At 52.4% G+C, this 21,438-nt stretch overlaps 3 protein-coding genes across 12 annotated transcripts in view; 1 reads left to right on the forward strand and 2 right to left on the reverse strand.

Annotated features, from left to right (window-relative positions):
- The window catches only part of DUOX1 (dual oxidase 1), a 32,283-nt gene extending 25,298 nt beyond the window's left edge, over positions 1–6,985 (reverse strand). Inside the window, exons 1-6 of the mRNA XM_053670090.1 lie at positions 6,503–6,985; positions 4,590–4,680; positions 1,858–1,941; positions 1,502–1,666; positions 527–714; positions 143–344 (exon numbers count right to left, since the gene is read on the reverse strand). Coding sequence (XP_053526065.1) covers positions 143–344; positions 527–714; positions 1,502–1,666; positions 1,858–1,941; positions 4,590–4,680; positions 6,503–6,967 — 1,195 coding nt within the window. The 5' untranslated portion in view covers positions 6,968–6,985. The remainder of the gene's footprint in view (positions 1–142; positions 345–526; positions 715–1,501; positions 1,667–1,857; positions 1,942–4,589; positions 4,681–6,502) is intronic.
- On the forward strand, positions 288–16,209 carry DUOXA1 (dual oxidase maturation factor 1). 9 transcript variants are annotated; one of them, XM_053670082.1, is made up of 11 exons: positions 1,508–1,595; positions 5,294–5,399; positions 6,940–7,122; positions 7,425–7,502; positions 12,713–12,772; positions 12,886–13,062; positions 13,363–13,420; positions 14,004–14,138; positions 14,384–14,597; positions 14,844–15,061; positions 15,771–16,209. In XM_053670082.1, the coding sequence occupies exons 6-11, from the start codon at positions 12,916–12,918 to the stop codon at positions 16,025–16,027; spliced, it is 1,029 nt and encodes a 342-aa protein (XP_053526057.1). In that variant the 5' UTR covers positions 1,508–1,595; positions 5,294–5,399; positions 6,940–7,122; positions 7,425–7,502; positions 12,713–12,772; positions 12,886–12,915; the 3' UTR covers positions 16,028–16,209. The 9 variants fall into 9 exon arrangements, with proteins under 9 accessions (XP_053526059.1, XP_053526058.1, XP_053526057.1 ...); XM_053670084.1 differs by lacking the exons at positions 1,508–1,595; positions 12,713–12,772 and adding an exon at positions 288–363; XM_053670083.1 differs by lacking the exons at positions 1,508–1,595; positions 12,713–12,772 and adding an exon at positions 301–387.
- Positions 16,210–17,070: 861 nt separating this feature from the next.
- On the reverse strand, positions 17,071–20,860 carry DUOXA2 (dual oxidase maturation factor 2). Of its 2 annotated transcripts, none has more exons than XM_037152138.2 (7): positions 20,680–20,860; positions 20,348–20,556; positions 19,287–19,344; positions 18,878–19,012; positions 18,412–18,625; positions 17,825–18,039; positions 17,071–17,467 (listed from the first exon to the last, which is right to left on the reverse strand). In XM_037152138.2, exons 2-7 carry the CDS (start codon positions 20,492–20,494, stop codon positions 17,274–17,276), a joined length of 963 nt encoding a protein of 320 aa, XP_037008033.2. In that variant the 5' UTR covers positions 20,495–20,556; positions 20,680–20,860; the 3' UTR covers positions 17,071–17,273. The 2 variants fall into 2 exon arrangements, with proteins under 2 accessions (XP_037008033.2, XP_053526064.1); XM_053670089.1 differs by having other exon boundaries at positions 20,348–20,553; positions 20,680–20,859.
- Positions 20,861–21,438: the final 578 nt, after the last annotated feature.

Below are 21,438 nucleotides of genomic sequence, written 5' to 3' on the forward strand. Positions count from 1 at the left end.
CTGCATCCGACGCGGGGACACAGGGGGGGACGTGAGAGGCTGTGTGGCCCAGGGGGGCGCCACCTCGCTGACCCCAGTCCCCGCCCGAGCAGCCGCGGACGCTCCAACCCGCCCGCGCCCCCGCCGGGCCCCGCGGCCTCACCGTACAGCCCCCGGGGCCCGCGCTGTCCCGTGGCGGGCGCGGGCGGCGTCCACATGAGCAGGGGGGCCTGCGCATCCCGGGGGAAGGCGGGGTCGGGGCCGGACGCCAGCTGTCCCCCCGAGAAGCTCCGCAGCGCGTCGCTCCAGGAGTGCGAGGAGCCGTAGATGGCGCTGCCGTCCAGCCAGCCCGTCACCTGGTTGATCTGCGAGGGTGTCGGGCCGGTGAGCCGGGGCTGGGCAGTCGAGGTGGGTAAGGGAGGGCCAGGGCCAGGCGGGCGCCTGCGGGTGGGGTGGGGGGGTGGGAGCCCCTCCCCGCCGACGCCCGGAGCCCGGAGCCCCACCTGCCCGGGGTCCAGCTCCTGCCCCGCCGCCTGCCTCGTCTCACCAGGTCCCGGGGGTTGCTGGGGCTCCGTCCGGTCTTGGGGTCCCAGCGGCTCCTCTGGAAGGGCAGCACCACGTCCCCGCGCCGGTCCGGGTCGAACACGGGGTCTCCGGGCGGGATGTGGATGTTGAGGAATTCGGCGGGGCAGCCGGGTCTGTCTATGCTCACCAGGTCGGAGAGCAGGTGGTAGCCTGCCAGCGATGGGGGAGGGTGTGCTGGGGCCAGCTAAGGCCACTCTCCTTTCCTCCCCAGGTATTTAGCGTCTCCATACCCAGCCCCAAGCTTCAAAGACTCAACGGCCATCATGGGCAAGTCCCTGCCTTGACCTTGCCCATAGTTTCCGAAAAACTGTTACATCCTGGTCCAAACTGTTTTCACTGCCAGTTTGGCCTTCTCCCTGGTAACTGGGCGGTGCCCAGTGAGTGTGCCTAGGCATTCAGCCTGGCAGCATGGGCTCCAACAAGCTGTTGGGAGCAGCCTGCCCAGGGGACCTGCCAGCTTCCGTGGCATGGTGGACACTGGGAAGCAAGTATGGGCACCAGAATTGCCAGCATGAGCCTGGCATTCCTGCTGAAAGCCAACAGACCAGTCATTAGAGTCAGAGGATCCTAGCTCCCCCATTTTGAGACCTCTCCAGACCTCCCACCAAGATAAGAACCCTTCCCTGCACCTGTCCTGGGAGCCACAGAGGCCAAGTGAGAACCGCATCCTGGGTCCCTACCAGATTATTTTCATGCTCCTGGTTCTATCCTCAGTGCCATCAGCAGCTCAGCCTGGGGCACATTTATACCTCCTCCAGCCAGACTTTCTCCCTCTGCTCCCACCCCTACCCCGCCCCATCACCCGCGCCTCCATCTCTCTCCCCTGTCCCTCTGACCCTCTGGCACTTCTCTCCCTCACTCCCTGAGTCCCCCCTCAGACACAGAGGTGTCTAGCTGACCCCACTGGCCTCCCTCCACTACAGGTTGAGGCCCTTACCGAAGAAGACCCCCAGCACTGTGCGGTTTTGCAAGGAGGCCTGCCCGGCAGGGCCCCTCATGGCAGTGTTGCTGAGGTCTCGGGGGTTGGGCAGGTAAGGTTCTCCCAAGGGCTGGTACACACCATCTGCATAGGTGGCTGGGACCAGGCGCTGCAGCCGATATCCTGGGATGAGAAGGGACAAGGACCAGTCCTCAGGGGGGCTCCTTGACCTCCTCTTCCCAGGCTTCCTCCAAACCACCAATCGTAAAACCTTAGGAATGGACGAGCCTTTGCTGGTGCCTGCCAGTCCTTGCCCCTTAGCAGTGGGCACCACCCTGACCCTGGGGCTCTGTGTCCACTTGGTTCTCACCTACCTTTGCTGCCCCATCTGTGCTCCATGAGGTTGTTGTACCACCCATCAAATCGCTGTACCTCCCACGAAATGGGGTTCTGAGCTCCTGTGTGAGAATGGAGGAAGGGGTGGATGGGCAAGTCAGTACAAGAGAGGATGGGTAGGCCTGCGGGATATGCATCCTGTGATCCTGGTAGCTGGGTCAGCATGGATACCCAGCACAAGTGTGGGAAGTAGGGTACAGAGGGAGAGAATCAGAGCAAAGTGATGCCCAAATTCAAGACCAATCTTTAAGCTGTTGGTGGCGGGCGGAGCTACGGCAGAGAGCACTAAAGGACTGTAGCTAGGTATCCAGGCGCAGTGTCCTGACAAATGGCCTCAGAGAGGAAAAGGAAGCAGAAGGGTGGCAATGGGGAAGGGGACCCAGGAGATTTCCATTGCCCTCACACCTGAAGTCCTTTGGGGACGCAGCAGGACAGAAGCCATTCCAAGCCTTAAGACATCATACAGAGCAAGAGCCAGCCACTCCCCAAAAGCCAGCCACTCTTTCACCCAGGGAAGGACGTGTGATTCTGTGACCCATCTCTAGGCAGGGGCAGTATGGAGAGGGCCGTGGCCCTCTCCTGCTGAGCGGAGCCCCCGGGAAGGATGTGGGCCGCACGTTTCCGGTTTCGGTCTTTTTCTCAGTTCCTTGGGGGGGATCAGGGACTAATAGTCATGTGGATAACCCCGCCCCTTCCCCTCTTTGGGGGCATCATATCCCCCATATAATTCTTCCTCTTGACCTTATTGTACTCCAAAAAAGCTAGGACTCAGGAGGGAGCACTCAGCTGTTGAGGGAAAAACAGGTAATGGTAGCAAAGGGAAGGATCCAAAATCAGAAATATAGCAGGGGTCCTTCTGGTCAGTAGGTCAGGTGATCAGCCAGGTTTCTTTGCCCAAACTAGGAAGCTACATGGTTGAGCCTTCCTCTCTCCTCACCTCAGAGAACACAGCAAAGAAGAGGACTTTCACCAGCCAGAGAAAGACCGCTGATTGTCTCCCCACTTAGGTGAAGGACAGGATCTCAGAATGACCCTCCTGCCCCATACCAGGGACACACACACACACACACACACACACACACACACCAGGAGGTCAGAGAGGGAAAATGACTCAGGCTCTTATATTTGAGCAAAGTATTGAGGACAGCAGAATAAGTGACTCCAAAATATGTCACTTTGACATGTGGGTTATTTTGAGCTGGAGGCAATCAAGACACAGTACTCAAGAAAAAAAACTACCTTTCCCTTAACCACCTGAAAAAAGAAAATTAGATAGGGGGCCTGGCTCAGGAAGAGGGCTAATACTAGAGATAACTTTTCATCTGTATGCAGGGCAAACATCTAACCAAACATCTGCTCTTTTCATGGTCCTGTGAATTTCCCTCCTCCCCTTTGAAGCCCCGGGCCCCTATCCCATTTCTCAGTTTAGGATCAGCAAAGAAGCCTCAACCACCCCATTTGCTCTTAGGTCTCCTGTTTTTATGGTGCTCTCATATGCATGAAATTCAATTTGTTTTTCTTCTGTTAATCTGTTTTATGTCAATTTAATTATTAGATTAGCCAAAAAATTTAGAAGAGAAGAAGGGGAAAATTTCCCACCACTACAGAACCCAACTAAGGATGTAGACTGGGGGCAGAAATAAGGCAGCCACATACATGTGATCTCTAAAATAAGATGAACTGGCCCCGACCAGCGTGGCTCAGGTGGCTGGGCAAAGTCCCACAAAGTGAAAGGTCGCTGGTTCGATTCCCAGTCAGAGCACATGCCCTGGTTGTGAGACCATCCTAGTTGCGCCATACACCCCGAGAGGCAACAAATTGTGTTTCTCTCTCACATCGATATTTTGCTCCCTCCATTCTCCTTTCTCTAAAAATAGATAAATAAAGTTTAAAAAATAAAACAAAACAAGATGAAGTGGTGGCAGAACATAAGGTGGGGGCTGTAGGGAAGGGGTGGTGGAGAGTGCCTCTGGAGAATAAGAGGCAAGAGAATAGGAAAATCTAAGGCCAAACCCAGGGACAGCTGCAAGGAATGAGAATGGGAGCAGCTTTGGCAAGAGAGAAGCTGCAGCGGCCGTCTCACCGCCCTGTGCCTCGAGCCTGGATGGATTATTCCACAGGTTTCCTTTGCCCCCTGTTCTTGCATCTCCTGATGATCAGGGACTCGTTCTTTGTCAGCAAACTTGTGGCACGTGAAGCCCATTTCCCTCCTCAGAGACTCAGACTACAGAGAATGGCCTCAGATTTCAGTAACAGACTGTCCGAAGCTGAAGGTAACCAGATGAAACTCTTGTGTATTGAATTTTTTAAATCATATTGTTTTTAAAACATTGGTGACTTCCCTCTAGGGAAGTGAGCTTTCAATCCAATCTGACCCCAAGATCCTTTATTTTCTTGTGTGTCTAATCAATCTTTTCTTATTTGGGGTCAGTGGTCCTTATTTTAGGAAGAGAGAAAATAAGGGAGAGATGAAAGGACCCCGGACTATAAGTAATGGAATAGGATGTGCTGATTTGGGGAAACGTTTTATTCCATTACCCATTCATCTAGTCAGCAAGCTAGAAGTGAGCACCCGACTGTGTGCAGACTGCTGTTTTACCTAGGGAGCGGGGATAGAGGTGAAGGTGATACAACTTCTGTCCTTGGGAAAACCCAGAAGATGCTGGGTTCCTCTGCTCCTGGCCATAGTTCTCCCCCAATCTGTACTCACCTGTAACCATCCATGGCCCAACCAGGACAGTCCATGCCAGAGCCAGGCAGAAGCCCATGATGAAAATGGAGAACACCTTAAAATGGAGTCCCTAAAAAAGACAAAGCACACAGAGAATGAGCCCCAGCAGTGCAGGAAAGTCAGGCCAGGGACTCTGAACCAAGGTCCCTGTGGATCAAGGCATGGGCCAAGGGGCAGCAAAGACTAGGAGACTCTCTCCCTTCCAAGAATCTTCCATTTATTCAACAAGTACTTAATGAGCTTGCACTATGTAGCGGGCGCTGACCTAGGCACTGGAGATTAAGTGGTGAACAAAGCAAATGGAAATCCCCACCTTCCAGGACTCCCGCCTCAAACTAATTGGAGAACCTTGTTTTGACCCAGCCTACTGCAGAGTATGTTTCTTGAACAGAGAGAGCCTTGCTTAGAAGGCCAGGCCCCTGGCTATGGTGCTGCTGCCAGAGCACTGTGTAGATCTCAGGTCATTTATTGGATCTGGACCTTGGTTTCCTTTTCCAGCTATGAAAGTCAACATGTCTGAACTGTCTACCTTCTAGCACGGTTGCTGGAATCAAATGTGAGATTAAAAAGTGGCCAGTGTTATGTAAATGTGATACAGAGAGGGTGGGTTGGAGCTTGAGTCCTCCGAGTCCACTCGGAGGAATTCCTGTGTTCAGTGCTGACTTCCTGCTCTCTCTCCCTAGGCCAATAAATCACCCAGGGACAACAGGGAAACTGGATGGCGGGGAACTCAGTGTGTGACTTCTGAGTGGCACAGGTGTGCTCAAGGCCAGTGAAGACCTCCCAAAGGTAGAGTGGAGCCTGAGGGTGGACTGGGGCTGGGGAACCATCTAGTGGAGGAAAGGGAGCTCATGCAAAGCCTCATCTCTAGCCAAACCCTCTGGGCTTCTGGATGGGTTGTCTAGTTTCACAGGAGGAAACTCAGGATAACCTCATCCCCACTGGCCATCTCCCGTTAAATGAAAAAACATAGGCCCTGTCATAACTCAAAAGCTTGGTGTTCCACCCATTCCAGCCCACAGACTGTCCAGAGGCCGGCCTTTGATAGTCTGTGAAGAGTAGGGCTCTGGGTGGTTGAAGCTGTAAGGCTGGACATACTGAAGTGGCCACAGCAGTCCCTGAATGATCTAGGATGTCCTGCCTCTCCCTTCCTACCATGCTGGCTTCTGGGTTTTTGGTGCCAGACACCAATGGACCATCCAACCCATAAAGACACGCAGTGAGCCTTCAGGCCAGGCCGTGGGGACAACCTGAAGAAGATGGACTTGCTTAGTAACAGCTCCTGGTGGGTGGGCAGCCACATGATTAACACAGCAACATGGGTTCAGTAACTTCTCAGCAACCTTGAAAGGAAGGCAGTAAACCTCGGGAAAGGGCAGTAAAGCCCCAGGCAGTGGCAGAACCAAGGAGAGAATACAGGCCTGCCTCGTTGTCCACCCATGTGGCAATTTTTCCAGCCATGAAGGCCTAGTGTGGTGGGGAAAGGATGAGGCAAGGCCCTAGGAGTTCCAACTTGGTCCCAAGGGAGGGCTGAAGAGGAAAGCATGGTTTCTCAAGGCCCCAAATCCCCTCCTGGCATCACGTGCTGGTGCCAGGAGGAGCTCCGGAGAGATTCCCCTAAGCCCAAGCAAACCAGGCCACCCAACACTCAGAAACTAAAGCATCCAGTCTCCGGAAACCTTAGTAGGGTGGAGGATGGGCCCTAACCCGGCCCACTGTAGCCTCAGGCGAACGAAGAACGGAGGCGCGGAAGGGTCAGGCTGGATTCCCTTCCCTCAGAAAAGTGGAGCTGCGGCGCGCTCGGACGCAGCCTTGCCGCCGGAGCTGTCCCCACCCAACCCCCGTCCGAGCGCCCAGATCCGCGGGCCCAGAGAAGCCCCCCGAGATCTGACCTGTGGCTGCGGTGTCGCCTGAGCAGGGACTGCAGCTTGACTCCCGTCTGGCTCGCAGTTGGGCCCCGACGCCGGCTCGCGTCCGCTTCCCTCTCCCGCTCGGCGCCGAGTCGGGCGGGCCTGGGCAGTGCAGAGGAGACGGCGCGCCCGGTTCCACGGCGGGGCGGGGCGGAGTGGGGCGGGATAGAAACCCGAGCTCGGGGGACCGGGTGAGGTGCTCCAAGGGGACCTGGGCGCGCAAGGTGAGACACCAGGTGCTCGCGGGACCCAGACGGAGGGAACGCCCTGTCCGTGACTAGGGCTCGGCCAGTTCGGCCAGGTGGACGGCGAAAAGGGCAAGTCCGCTTCTGCGGGTCTGCTGCGACCGGGAGAGGGAGAAAGACGGAGAGCGTGCAGGGGGACAGGGGGCGGTCCCCAAATTCTCGCCATTTCGGTAGTTCTGGGCTCCGAGACTAACAGATCCATCAACACCCGAAGACCTGGCCGGGCGTCCAAGCGAGGCACCGGTCTTCAGACCCTGTTGGAGCCTGTGCTAACCACACCCGCCGGAGGCTTCACCGTGAGATCTCCACGGTCTCGCTGTGCCCGCGCCCCGCCCGCACCCCGAACCGCGTCGCTAGGTTCGCGCCGGAGAGGCCCGGGGTGCTGGGGGTGGGGGGAGAGAAGGAGCGGTCGGAGGGAGGGCTGCGAAGTGCCAGGCTGGTGTGGAGCAGCGCCGCGGGGCCGGGGTGCGGTCTGGGAAGGTCCAGGGTAACTTAGAGTGGGAGGCGGGGAAACATCGCAGACCCCGTTCGTCCGGTCACAGCCTGGTCCTTACGTGAATGGGAAGAGTGGGGGGTGGAAGGAGGTCCGCCGATGGAAAGGGTTCGCACTTTGGTGAGGGAACGTCCGCACCGTGTCTTTCTCTAATTCCACCCCCCAGAGCATCGCGTGTGAGTTTCCACAAGGAGGAGGCCAGCTGTGCGAGTTGCCACTCACGGATCGTTGGTAAGAGGAGAAGGTAGGCAACCTCGGTCCCGTGTGAGTGGCGGGGATGCGGCTGTTGGGGTCGAAGCGGTCCGGGTGGGTTTTGGAGGGGGCCTTGAAGTGCCGTCCTCGCCCTGGCCCCTAGGGGCGCACTTGTGTCCACCCTGATCAAAATCTGATCCTCAAAGAGAAAGCTTGGTAAGAAACTAAGAGGAGGCAAGGAAAACCTCATAAAGCCATAAATGCCACAAGGCTTACAGGCATCAAATCTTTATCTGGAGTCTGGATAGATTGGCTTGTATGATTCAACACCTCTGGGATCCTTACCTACCTAGGCCCTTACTGGGGATTCTTGCCTCAACCTATTTTTCAGATCTTGTTCTGATTTTCCACTTAACTTTTTCTTTAGTGCAACAGTACGTATACACATGCCCACACACGTTCCTGAAGAGCAGAGGCTGGGACAGGAGTTTCTGACAGAGTCTCCTTAGCCAGCCAGGGCTGTAAAGTTTTAATGGGGTCAACCCCAACCAGAGAAATAAACCATCAATCAATCACATTCTAGTAACTGTGTATCACCAATCAGAGCTCCTAGTAACTACAGGCATGTGACCCACCCCCCCTTTGTAGAGAATTAATAGTCCTTACTCTGTAGGTTCCAGAGATGGGAGAAGTGGACAGGAGACTTCAGGAAGAAATTCCTGTCAAGTTATAAGAGAGGCCACAGAACCACAAGAAAGTGCATACAAATTTTGGATGCTAAAGACTCTTGCTTGTACTAGGACAACTTTTCGTAAAGGCTGGAACCATTTCTTGCTCAACCCTCATACATACGTAGAATGTAGGAAGCCACTTCATCCTATGGCAGGGGGGATTGGATAACCATGTCTGGAACACAACCAAGCATGAGAAATGCTTCAGTATTGTAAGGGACTTCGGAAGAGGAGAGATGTCCCTCACCTCTCCAGGTCAGGTGATAAAGGAGGACCCCAGTGTGTGAGGACTGGCCTGCCCCAGTGAGAACTGCCCCAGTGTTGTCGCAGGAGCCTCGGGTGCAGGGTTTTTGTGTCTAGACGTCTGTGTTGCTGGGAACTCCTTTCTGGTGCCCGTGTTTCTGTTTATATGAACTTATAGTGTATGTCTGATTGTATCTTGCGCTTATTAATACAAATATACATTGTGTGCATATACCAATCATGGCGGTAAGCTCAGGGAAACGTGAATCAAGTGAAGACTTACATAAGACTTTTTATCAAATAGGAAAAAATTCTACAGTCAGAACCTCCTTGGCAAACTAGGGAGGAAGCCGTCTATGGGAAACTCTAAGCTTCATAGGAAAAGGAGAATTGCTGGGTGTGGAAACTTTTCATGTTAGTCCCATCTCTTCATACAGGAGGCCCGTTGACTTAATAATTAAAATCAAATTAAGATCAGGGTCATGAAAAATTAACTTTAAACTGGGCAGTGTAGATTAAGGAGGACGTAATTCATTAAATTGAGCAAGAAGAAATTAATCAAGGCAAATTTCATTCACCACTGTCTTTTTGCTTTAGTATATAAATAAATACTTTGGAGAATTGGAAATAAGTTAATATTGTTCTGCACCTACGGTACAGAAAGCCTTTTGTTAGTGTTTCTTTGAAGCGCCGTGCGAATAGAAATTAGCCATTCTTGTAAAATTTTATATATTCCCTTTCAAATAAATGCAGAAATAATTCTAATATGTGACCCTGATCAAAATACATTGCATTATTATTATTTTCTTGTATTGCAAATATTTATTTTTAAAGCTCCATAATGTAACATCTATTCTTACTATTAGCAAACTTGCTTTGTCTTTCTATCTTACTAACCAAGATATTCTACACTTTATATCCTTTAAAAACATAACATTTCATCAAAATTGTAATGGCTTCAGTCTATCTGCTTTAAAATAAATATCACTACCACATATTTTACAAAATAAGTGAATCCACCAATTCTTACTCGTCTTCAGCTAGAGTTAAAATGTACGTTTCAAATTCAATTGAACACGAACATTCATGCTTTGGAGAATCCAACTATTTGAAGAGTTTCTGAAAATTTTGTAAAAGCATTAAAAATTGACAGGGTTGGTCAAATCCTGTCCTTCCCTGTCCTTAGCCCTATACTGCTGGTAAGTGAATGTTGAATGAGAGCATAGTACGGGGCGATGAGGGAGCACAGCTCCCTCTTGTGTTCCAAATAAAGATTCTACTGCAAGGAGAGGAACGCATTCCTGTGGTCATTTGATCCACAGGCTGATTAGTATACCTATGGGGAATACAAAGATGGAAAGACAAAGTCCCTGCCCCTAAGGAGATTAGAGGCTAACGGGGAGAGAGATGTTCAACATTTAGATTTTAAGTGATTATTGGGATCACGGAGGTATGTTCCAAATGCAATCAGAACATTAAAGGTGGAAACATCCACACAGACCCGATGGTATCAGAGGAAACTTCATAGAGGAGTTAACACAGACTGAGATTTGAAGGGTTTGCCGGGAAAGGAGTTCGCCGAGAAAGTAAAAGCATTCCAGAGGAAATAGCATGTACAAAGGCATGAAAGCTTCAAAGAGTATGTCAGATTCAGGGACAGGCCTGTAGTTCAGTGTGACTAGAGATTAGGCTGGCTGACAAGTGGAGATGGAAGGGTAGGTGGGACCAGATCACAAAGAACTTTCTGTGTAATGATGAGAAGATTAGATTTTACGCAGATCAAAAAATTATATTTGCTTGTTAGAAAAGCTGTTCTGACACCAGGCAAGTCAGGATAAGTCTGGATTAGGGCAGATGCAGTAGGGAGGGAAATGCATGAATGGTTTCAAGGAATGTTTAAGAAGATGTTCCAGGTCCCTGGCTTATTTGATTGATGGGATGGTGGTGCCAGCAAAGAGACAAAAATATATATATATCAATCAAAAGTGGAGTAGAGACAGTGAATTCAGTTTGGGACCTGTTAAATTTGAAGCATCCATGGGACATCCAAGTGAAAAGCCTGTAAGGTAATGGGCCCTTTTGTGTTTGGAGCCCAGATAGGAGGTCCACCTGGAGACATAGATTTGAGAAGCATACACTATGGGAATGGATGTGCTTCCCCAGGGAATCAGGAAGAGTGCTAAATAAGAGAGTGAAAACAGAATCCTGGATAACATAAACATTTATGAGAGAGAAAGAACTAGCAAAGGAGCCCCAAACAAAAAGGCCAAAGGCAGGAGATTCAGGAGAATATGGAATCATAAATGTCCAAGGAGGAAATGTTTGAAGAAAGAGGGAATGGTCCACAGTGTCAAATACTACAGAGAGGTCAGCAAGGATGAAAGTGGAAACTTCCCTTTGGATTCAGCACTTGGTAACCTAATGAACAAGTTTGGGCTGGGGAGAAGCCAGATTGCAATGAGTTCAAGAGATCAGAAAGTGGAAATACCAATGTACACTATGCTTCCCAAATGCCTGGCTGTAAAAGGAAGAGAATGGGATAAGATGGTAGCTGGATGGGAGAAGGTCAAGGGAGAGAGTCTTTATTCTTTGTGTTCCTAAGATGGGAGACACGGAAGCCTAGCCTTGAAAGAAGGAGCCCACAAAGAAGAAGCATCACAAAGGGATAACTGGTGAGAAAGGTGCTGTCAGAGCCCAGAAGAAAAAGGGCTGCTCATTTCTCTGGGGTGGGAGAGCTGACAAGTTAAGAAAAAAAGCAAAAATTTATATTCAAACTGGGATGTGCAGGTTATATGACTCGCCCAAAAGACAGGATTAGAAGTTAAAACTGTCTGTCTCTATGCGATATTGTGATACCCTAAGAGAGAGCACAAGGGGATGGCCAGCCCAGAAGAAGAGGGAATGGCTGGGGGCGGCAATGTTTTGTTAGGAGAATCACAGTATTTAGAACTAGAAGGGACCCAGAGATCGTCACAACCAATAGCAGATAAGGAAACCAAGGACCAGGTTTTGTGTCATTTGCCTTCCCAACGTTGAATTAGTCACTGCAGAACTGGACCCAGACCCAGGAAGTGTGATTCCAGCCCAGTTCTCTGCAAGAAGGATTGGAGATAAATAGAGTAATAAAATGCCCCCTCCTTCTCAATCTGGTAGCTTCCATTTATTGATATTATTCTGTTCCACGTACTATTCTTAGCACTTTACATACAGAATCTCATTTTATACTCACAATGACCCTGTGACATAAACATTATTATCATCCTCATTTTTTAATAAAACTCTCTGCAAGAGGTAGAGGTGGAAATCAAATACAGAGCTACTTAACTTCGGAGCTTATTCTCTCACTATCTCCCTTAACAAGACACTACCTGGTCAGAGTATATATTATGGAGCCACCTGATCAAACTCGGGCCCCAGTGTAGATCTCACTCAGGGAAATGAGCAGAGCTGGGATCATTGATTGTAAGATGCATTTTTTTCTCATGTTTTGACATCTCTGAAATTGAGGTGTTTCCTACCCAGAATGGCTGCCATGGTTTAATTTGTAGCTTGCTTGTTTGCTTGCTTCCTTCCTTTCTAAAAAAATAATAGCATGTCTAGTGATCTATTCTGACTGGATTTAACAAGACTCAAATTCTGGTACCATTTCCCAGTATCCTGTTCGTGAAGGAACAAACTAGAGTCAACAGTCTAGCTCTGAGATCAGGGGACAGGCAGAGAATCGCTGAGCCAGTGTTTGAGCTGAAATGAGGCCTGGGAATCCAAGTCAAATCTAAATCTAAATGCAGTTGGTGATGCATGCAAGTGGAAGGACAACTGGCCCCAGCCCTGTGTCCAGTGGAGAGCAGGTGCTCCTTCAGTGCTTATTGAGGTGAACGCAATTTAGCTCTGTTGTTCCGGAGTTGCCAGAGCAGGAGCCAGGTGCTTGAGAAAGCTGGACAAACCAGTGTGGGCAGTGCGAGGTCTGGAAATGTGCTACATACTTAGCAGGGCTGTCAGGCCTGTGTTGCTTTGGGGACTGAGGGGGAAAGCCAGTGTTTTTCCAATCTGTATCATCTTTCACCCTTATGCTTTCACTTGATATTAAATATAGCTCTTTTTATGTTCTGTCTGCTTGTGCTGGAGGCCTGAGAGAGATTTTTAAAAAAGGATTATATTTCTTAAAACTGCCCCAAAGGAAGCAGAGAAGCCTCAAGTGTAGTGGTGGCACTGATTCAGGAGGCCTACAGGTTAGGAAGGGGGCTCAGGGCAACGGAGACTGATTGCCAAGTACCTCCTTCTCTCACAGCCAAAGCACGGGCAGGTGGATGGCCAAGGAGCAGTGGATTGGCAGTAACAGTGGAATCTGGTGAGCTCCAGAGAAGAGGGGCCCGATCTGGTTTATTCTTGGATGTATCTCCAGCACCAAGAACAGTGTCCAGTACAGAGGGCGCTCAATAAACATCTGTTATTATTGTACAGCATCTGCCTCCCCTGCACGACTCCACCAAAATGGCTGCTTTTGGACACACATTCCCATTCTATCCTGGCCCCAAGCCAACCTTCCCAATGGACACCACCTTGGCCATCATCATCATCATCTTTCTGACTGCGCTTGTCACTTTTATCATCATCCTGCCTGGCATTCGGGGCAAAATGGTAAGAAACAAACCCAGCCCTGGAGACCCCAGCCCCAGAGAGACCCTGGCCTTGAGGCAAAGGGGACAGATTCTCTCACTAAAACCAGGCTCAGGAAAAAGGTGTCAGTCCTGAGAATGCAACACTTCGCCTCCAGCAGAGAGCCCCCCCCCCATTGATTCCACAGATGATTATTGAGCACCTATTATGTGCCAGGTGCTCTGATCTCAATTGGCCGAATGACCCAAGCCTGGAAAGAGGAAGGGGGGACTTGGAAGGAGGATGCTCCTTCCTAAACCCACCTACACTGTTATGGCTCAGAGGCTGTTCTGGCTACTGAGGATGGTGACCAGCTTATTCATCGGAGCTGTGATCCTGGGTGAGTGTGAAGCTCAGCTGTCTTGGGCAGCACCTCTACCCCATCTGGTTCCCTCAGCAGCCCATCTGGCCCTTCCTTGTTTCCCCACAGCAGCCTCTGCCTCAGAGGGGTGTGGGCCCTAGGAAACCATCCTGGGTGCATCCCCCCCTTTCCTAACATTTTTATTTGGAGGCAAGCAAATTAAAATGAATGGGGAGAGGACATTTGGAGACTGGAGGAAGGAAATGGGGGCAGGACTGCTTGCTTTGCTTTCAGAATTAGGCAAATAGGAAAGATGGAAAGTCTTCAAGTTGAAGCTGTGTTTGCCTAGCATGTTATTACTTTAATGTTTTCCTCCCCAGGCTGCTTGAGTGCCTCTCCCTAAATGGGAAGAGGAAGGGAAGGGGTAAGAGGAATATGACCAAGGGAAATAATTTATTCTTTCCATTTTTGCCAAACTAACTATATGCCAGACCCTATGCTAGTTAATGGATACACGATTATGAGCAAAACAAACATGGCTGCCTTTTAGCTTTCCCTCTGACTCCAACCCAGCAATGCCCAGCACTCCCTAAGTTCCTGTATGTCCAACTCCCCAACCCAGCTATGAATTTCAGTACTGAGTGGTCTGTGGCCCAGGCCAGCACCAACACATCATACAAGGCCTTCAGTTCCCAGTGGATCAGCGCTGATGTTGGGCTCCAGGTTGGGCTGGGAGGAGTCAATGTCATGCTCACAGGTGAGGAAGAGCTTTTACCAGTGACAGAGAGGGTAGCTCTGCTCTGTGTCTTTGGGATCTAGTTTGGTGTGGTCTAAAGAGTGACCACATGGGTTGGAGGTTTGGTGGGAGGGGGAATTCCCAGGCCTTGGAAGCTGCTTTCTCTCCATTGAGACCAGCTCCTCTCCCTCTACCCATTGTGGTGAGCCCCTTACCCAGGCAAATGCCCTTGGGTCTCTGCTGAGCACAGCTGCCCCATGTCTCAGGGACGCCCGTGAAGCAGCTGAATGAGACCATCAGTTACAACGAGGAGTTTACCTGGCACCTGGGCGAGAACTATGCTGAGGAGTATGCAAGAGCGCTGGAGAAGGGGCTGCCAGACCCTGTGCTCTACCTGGCCGAGAAGTTCACCCCAACCAGCCCATGTGGCCTGCATGGCCAGTACCGCCTGGCAGGACACTACACCTCGGCCATTCTGTGGTGAGGGTGGGATGGAGGCCCTGTTAGCCCAGACCCCAGAACAGGGTTTCTAGCCATCTCTCACCCACTCATGTAAAGAACCCAGTGAAATAGGCTGGCACCAGTCACAATAGTACTTTTTGGGGAAGACCAAGGCAAAAATCTCTACCTCACATCTTTGGGGTGTTCTTGGGTCCCTGAGCCTTCATCTGGGGCCCTCCAGGTAGAGGTGCCTGGGTCAGCCTTCACTGGGTCCTGGCTCTCCAGGGTGGCATTCCTCTGCTGGCTGCTGGCCAATGTGATGCTGTCCATGCCTGTGCTGGTCTACGGGGGCCACATGCTGCTGGCGACAGGCATCTTCCAGCTGTTGGGACTACTCTTCTTCTCCATGGCCACGTCACTCACCCCACCCTGTCCTCTGCGCCTGGGCACTGCTATACTGCACATTCACCATGGGCCTGCCTTCTGGATTACACTAACCACAGGTGAGGCCCAGCCCTAAAGACAGCACTGGAGAGCTCAGGGCCAGGGAGGGAGGGCAGGGACCATCATGTTGGTGGGGTTGAGGGGCCGGGTGCCAGGATGCCTTTCCCTTGTTTATAGCTTCTCTCTCTTGTACCCCCCATCTCTTGGATTTCTCTCCCCAGTCCCACTTCCCCTGTCTCCTTGTCCATGCCTACTCTTGTGGGTCTTCTCTCTCTCTCTGTCGTGTCCCTCATCTGCCAACTCTCTCTTTACCCAACTCTCCCAAATCTTCCAATTTCATGTTCCCCTCCCACTTCTCCTAAACACTTTTCTCTGTGTCCTGTATTGCTAGAACCCTTCCCTGTCCCTGCCTCTCATAGTATTAAAGCATCCTGCAGTTTTAATGTCCTCTCCGGTCCCATTATATCTGTCCCTCATGTTCTTTCCCATGCCTACTCATCTGTGCTCTGCCTTTCCCTAAGGGTTTTTCTGTTTACAGATTCATTTCTTTTCTCTCTCTTTGTCTGTCTTTCTCTCTCTCTCCCCCCTGGGATATAATTGAAAGAGCATTGGGCTTAGAGTCCAAAACTCACAACCACTTTTCTGAGTCCATTGCCTTGAAACAGGAATGGCAGGAGTCCCTTAGAGTTGTTCTGATGCTCTTAGGAGAAATAGTCCTTAGGAGGGTGTCACCATCACTAAGCAAGACACCTATTGCCTCATTTTCAGGACTGCTTTGTGTGCTGCTGGGCGTGGTCATGGCAGTGGCCCACAGGATGCAGCCCCGTAGACTGAAGGCTTTCTTCAATCAGAGTGTGGGGGAGAACCCTGGGGTGGAGTGGAGTCCTGAGGAAGGGAGACTCCTGAGCCCTCGCTATAGGTCGACAGCTGAGAGTCCTGTGCCCCAGGACATTCCTCTGTCAGGGGCTTCCTCTGAGGCATGCAACAAGGAGGAGCACCTCAGAGTACCTGACTGTGCCCTATAAGATTCCTCTACCAGGTGGCCACCCCGATTTCCAATCTGGCTCCAGACCTCCTTTGAGTCCCATCAAACCACTGGAACTGCCCACAGGACCGAATGTTTTAGCCCTCCAGGCCCAGTCTGGAGGTGGAGTAGAAAAAGGAGACTCTGCCTATCAATGTTAAACAAATAAAACAAAACAAAATACCTAAGGTGCTGAACAGATGTTGGGGCTGCCCATAAACCTTGTCACGTGGTACAACCAAATGTTTCCGCAAGCAACTCTGCCTTCCTTTGATGCTTTGCCTCTCTGCCACTTATTGAAACCCAGCTTCACCCACATAACGATGTGTGTGTGTGTGTGTGTGTGTGTGTGTGTAGTGGGTCACAGCATGATTCTGTGTTCCCTCTGATCCTATACACTTCCTGTTTTCCTTTTTCCTGGGCTCCCTTTGTTCTTCCTTTACTTCCTCAGCTTGGGTGAACTGACCTCTTGGTACAATGCAAGACAGCACTTGGAGGAAGAAGAAACCAAACTTCTTACCCTGGGTCTAATACTAACAAACTGTGCCACGTTCTCTTTGAGCTTCAGTTCTCAAATTTGCCAAATAAAATTGTAGAACTTGCCAAAGGACCTTAAAGAAAAATCCCAGGATTTACATTTTTATGACTTGCTGACCTCTACCTTGGGCCTCAGACACCATTCCGTAGTGAATCAATTCTAAATGCCATTCCCTCCTAGCTCACTTCGCCGGAAGGGCAGAGGATGGTCCCCCTGGGTGGGTCAGTGGGAGGGTGAGCTGCCTGGTCGCTGTGCGTTGTCACTCAATCCACCTGGGGCGGCTCGGGAAGCTGCGGGCTCCGGTCGGTTCCCCTCTGGGCTCAATAGAGGGCGCCCCTCTCCCAGAGCTTTTGGGTTACTTTGGGTTCTCCAGACAGAGAATCTTGGTTCGGGACAAGGCAGAGAAAGAGAATGTTGTATGGCTGTCACCAGCCCAGAGAAGTCTCCAAAGGACGCATGTCCCCCAAGAGCCTTGAGAAGCCACGGAAATTAACAGAGAAAAAAAATTAAAAAACAAAAAGAAAAAATTTTATTTACAGCTCACCGTGGGAGACTCCAGGGTGCTAGGCGCACGTCTGAGGCCGCCCACCTTTCCCTGGGCTCCTGCAGCGCACAGCCTCTCCCCGAGCTCTCCGGGCCCAGGTCTGGCGGGCACCGCTCCAGACTGTGGGGGACCGAGGCGGAGGAGGAGTCCAAGGTTGAGATCCCTTCATAGGTTAGTACTGATTATTAAGTCCGAGGCCCCGAACTGCTTGTGTTCAGGGTTGCTGAAGTTGAGAGGCGAGCCCCCTCTCGCTTGGTTACCGCAGTTCTGGACGCTTTGGTCCAAGAAGGTTCGAAGCGCGCTGGGACGAGCATAGTGGAGACTCACCACGGCCCCTCCAAGGAAGAGGCACAGAACACCTGCGGCGGCGCGGACACAAGAAAAGGGGACAGTCAGGGCTCTGGAACACAAGTCGGACTGCCCCCTGCAAATATTGGAGGCTACCCCTCACATCCGCCCCTGCACCCCACCTCCACCCCCGCACACTCACAGGCAGAATAGACCTTTAATTTGGATTACAAGATTACAGTTGGTGTGCTAACTGGTCAAGATAAACTCTTCTCTAAGAATGGCATAACAGTGCCTGCCTCTACAAATCGTTTGTAGAGGGGCAAATTGGTAAAATAAGTGAACTCACTTTGTAAACTGGAAAGCGCGCACCGGTATAGGTGCCGTCCCTATCCCCAGCCGCCCCGGGCTCGTCGCTCGGTCCTCACCGGTAGCCAGCGTGACCCAAAAGGCGGCACCGTAGTGACTGCTGAGCGCGGAGGAACCGAAGCGGAGCGGGCAAAGCGGCACACTGGAGATGGAGGCGAAGGCCAAGACGGAGAAGAGCGAGAAGGCGCCGGTGGCCAGGAGCGCCAGGCCTCCGTAGAGCGGGACCGGCATGGCGAGCAGCGCGTTGGAGAGGAGCCAGAGGCAGAACGCCACCCTGCGGGGAGACCAGCGGCGCTGTGAGCCGGCTTCTCCCGGCCCACCCAGGCCTTCACAGCCTCGCTTCCCTGAAGTCCCTACCCCAGGAACTGGGCGTCCAGAACTGCGGTAACCAAGCGAGAATGAGCGCGGGGCTGGGTGGCGGAAGTGCAGGTGCAACCGCCTAAAGGCGCAGCCGGTTCCCAGCCAAGGCCGTCTCCCGGGATTCCGAGGGATTCTGCGGATCTCATGACCTTCTGACCCGAAGGGCGATCGTACTCTCCTGAGCATATTGGGCTGTAACCGCCGCTCACATCCTCCGGCGCGCGCGCACACACACACACACACACACACACACACACACACACACTGCCTTCCCTGCAGCGCTCACCACAGTGTGGCTGAAGCGTAGTGTCCAGCCAGGCGGTACTGGCGGTAGAGCCCGCAAGGGCTGCTCGGAGTGAACTTCTCCGCCAAGTAGAGAACGGGATCAGGCAACCCTTTCTCCAGCGCCTCCGTGTACTCCTCGGCGTAGTTCTCGCCCAGATGCCAGCTGAACTGCTCGTTGTAGTCGATGGTCTCGTTCAGCTGCTGCACTGGGATCCCTGAGGAGGGTGGGGGGGCGGCGGGGTCATCCGGCTGCGCGCAGCCCGGGACCAGGCAACTAAGCGCATTCCGACAGTAAAGTGGAGGCTCAAGAGAACGAGTTTGGCAGCGGTTGGGGAAAACACAAATTCATGAGGACCGAAAGCTGCTTGAACCTGTGGGATCTGAGAGTTCCTGCAGCTGCTCCCGCCGCGCTCCCCCCACCCTGGGGTCTGCGCATTCCAGAAGTCATTTTGCGCCAGTCTCCTCACCTGTGAGTGTAATATTAATTCCCTCTAGGCCCACGTGCAGACCGACGTGGGCTCGGATGCGGGCTGCACTGAAGGCTTTGTACGATGTGTTGGTGCTCACTCTACCCACTGACCATTCTGCGCTGAAGTGCACGGCTGTGGGGAAGAGGCACAAGGTGGAAGGTGGTTAGGGAAACGATTGAAGAGGTAGAATTGGGAGGGTAGTGATGGAAGGTGGGACACTGTGAAGAGAAGTGGGTGCAGAGGTCTAGGGGTCCAATGCGGTATATATACATGGTAGGGACAGAAGAGGGGGCACTAGAAAGAGCTGGAGAATGGAGAGAGGGAGATGGAAACCAATCCCAGGTGCCCTCCGGCAGCTTCCTTTTCACCCCAGGTCTTCTCCCCATCTGATGCACCACACACTTACCCACGATTTCTGCGCCTATGAATAGACTGAGGAGAACTCTCACCAACCAGAACCAGCGCTGCAGGAACAGACACAGGGTCAGGCCTGGGACTCAAGGGAGTCCCCGAGACCTCCCTTGACCCTACGACACCTGGATATTTAGTGCTCCTGCAACTGCCTGCTCTCGACCCACACCCTCTTCCCAGTTACATTCATGGCATTTCGAGGCTGAAGTCAGGCTTGCTTTTCATGCAGTCCCTCTGAGATACTAGCATTTCTGATGTTTTCTGCCCATGAGCTTGTGCCTCCCCAACCCCATTTTCCAATCCACCCTGCGATTGGACTATCTTGCTCTGCCTGGTACTCTCCCACAGCCTTCATTCCCCCAGTTATGTTCCACCTCCTGCTCAGGTCACTGCTATGGTAAGGCTCAGTGATTCCAGAAGTGCTAAGCAGACAGGGGTCATCTCCCCCAAAAGAGGGAGGCCCTGGTTTGCTGGCCAAGTACAGGAGGTGGAAAGACAGCCTCTGCATATTCCTAGGTGCATCAGTTTCTCAGGAAACCAAGGTTCTGGAAGGAGAGGTCCTTCTAGACTTGAAAACAGGCAGCTTAGGTTCTGGGAGAGGGGGAAATTGAAGGGGAAGTACTCAGTCTGCCACAGCTCTGAATCCTGTATCAAAGCATTTGAGTCTTTAGGATGGGGACACCCATATACATGCCTCTTAACCCAGCACACAGTTGAAACACAGCAGTCTGAGCTGCTAGTTTATGTCCTCTTGGCCCCAAAATAAGAAAATCCAGGGGACTGGGTGGGAGCGGCACTGCAGTCTGGGGAGAGGTGGGAGTCCCCGCAGGACTTGAAAGCTAGAATCACTGCAGCAGCCTCCTGAATGACCCCAGCTGGATCATTCTCCAGGATGTCTTGAACCGGACTCCTCCCTGTCCTTGGGAAGGGGTGCTTCCTACACTAGACTTCTGGCTCTGCCCCGCCTATGCTCACCGGACTATTCTGTATCCTTCAGCGAGGAGCCTGCCACCCGTGATGCTCTCCAACCAGACTTAAGCTGCTAACCCCGCTTACCGAGTGGCCACGAATCCCCGGCAAGATAAGCAAGAAGCTGACAGTCAAAGCCAAGAACACCACGATGACAATGAGCAGCGGGACGCTGGCGCCGGCAGCATGCCGGGGCTGGGGGTAGAAAGGCAGCTCGCCATTCCAGGGGGTCATGGTGTACAACTGCTGAACGCAGCGCCTTGACAGGCGGGCGGCCAAGCCGGGAGCGGACCCTGCTTGAGAAGGGACAGCTCATCTGTGGCGTCGGAGCCAAGGATCCCTTCTGTTCAGCCCCCAACCCCCGCGTGCTAGGGGCGCGCGACCCAATGGGCTGGCTAAGTCTGAGCCCATCAGCTCACCTCTGAAGAAGCGCAGCAGCTGGCTGCCCTCAAGCTCGCTGGGTTGGTCCAGGAGGAGTCAGGGAAGCGGGAGAGTGGAATTATTTCTCACTGTGTGTGAGCAGTTACCTTCGCGGCTCTGCGGGTTGCTCAGCTTTTGGAAGCCGTGTGGGACCGGACCCCTTTTATAGCAGCGTGGGCAGCGTGCCCAGCAAGGGTGTCCAGACCTGGCAGGCCAGTCATTGTGGGAAGAGATCATGCAAATTAGAGGCGGCGGTGGCTATGCAAATGAGAAAAAGCACTGCCTTCTCAGGAGGGCGAGCCCAGAGGCCAAAGGCTCACACCTAGTGCTGGCCTGGCCAGAGTGGACACCCGTGCAACTGGCCTCACAGGATCCAGAGAGTAGGGTGAGAGTACATCAGGGAAGGTGCTCTCCTCTTAGGAGCTGATGGGTGGGGGTGGCAGCCAGGTGGCGGAGGCAGAAAGCAGAGCAAAAAAGAAGAGTCCAAGAGGGAAGAAGACTTCTGATCCGGACTGGGGTCCTACACCAGAGTCTGGACTCAGGGGGTGGGGCCTGGTCTTCCCACTCCTCCTGTCCGTGCACAGACATTCATTGCGAGGTATGAGGGGCTGCGTGTCTCAGCCCCCAGCTTACTAGTTGCTTTCCCATTTCTGCTTTCTCTAGAATCAGTTCCTGGAGGGCTGGGAGTAGGGATTCCAGGCTTTGGGCAGGCCCTAGGAAGCTGGAGACAAAGTCCTGCCTGTGACTGACCTGCCCCA

The sequence above is a fragment of the Artibeus jamaicensis genome, unplaced genomic scaffold (assembly GCF_021234435.1).
Source record: "Artibeus jamaicensis isolate MK-2021 breed Jamaican fruit bat unplaced genomic scaffold, CSHL_Jam_final contig_548, whole genome shotgun sequence".
Lineage (NCBI taxonomy): Eukaryota > Metazoa > Chordata > Mammalia > Chiroptera > Phyllostomidae > Artibeus > Artibeus jamaicensis.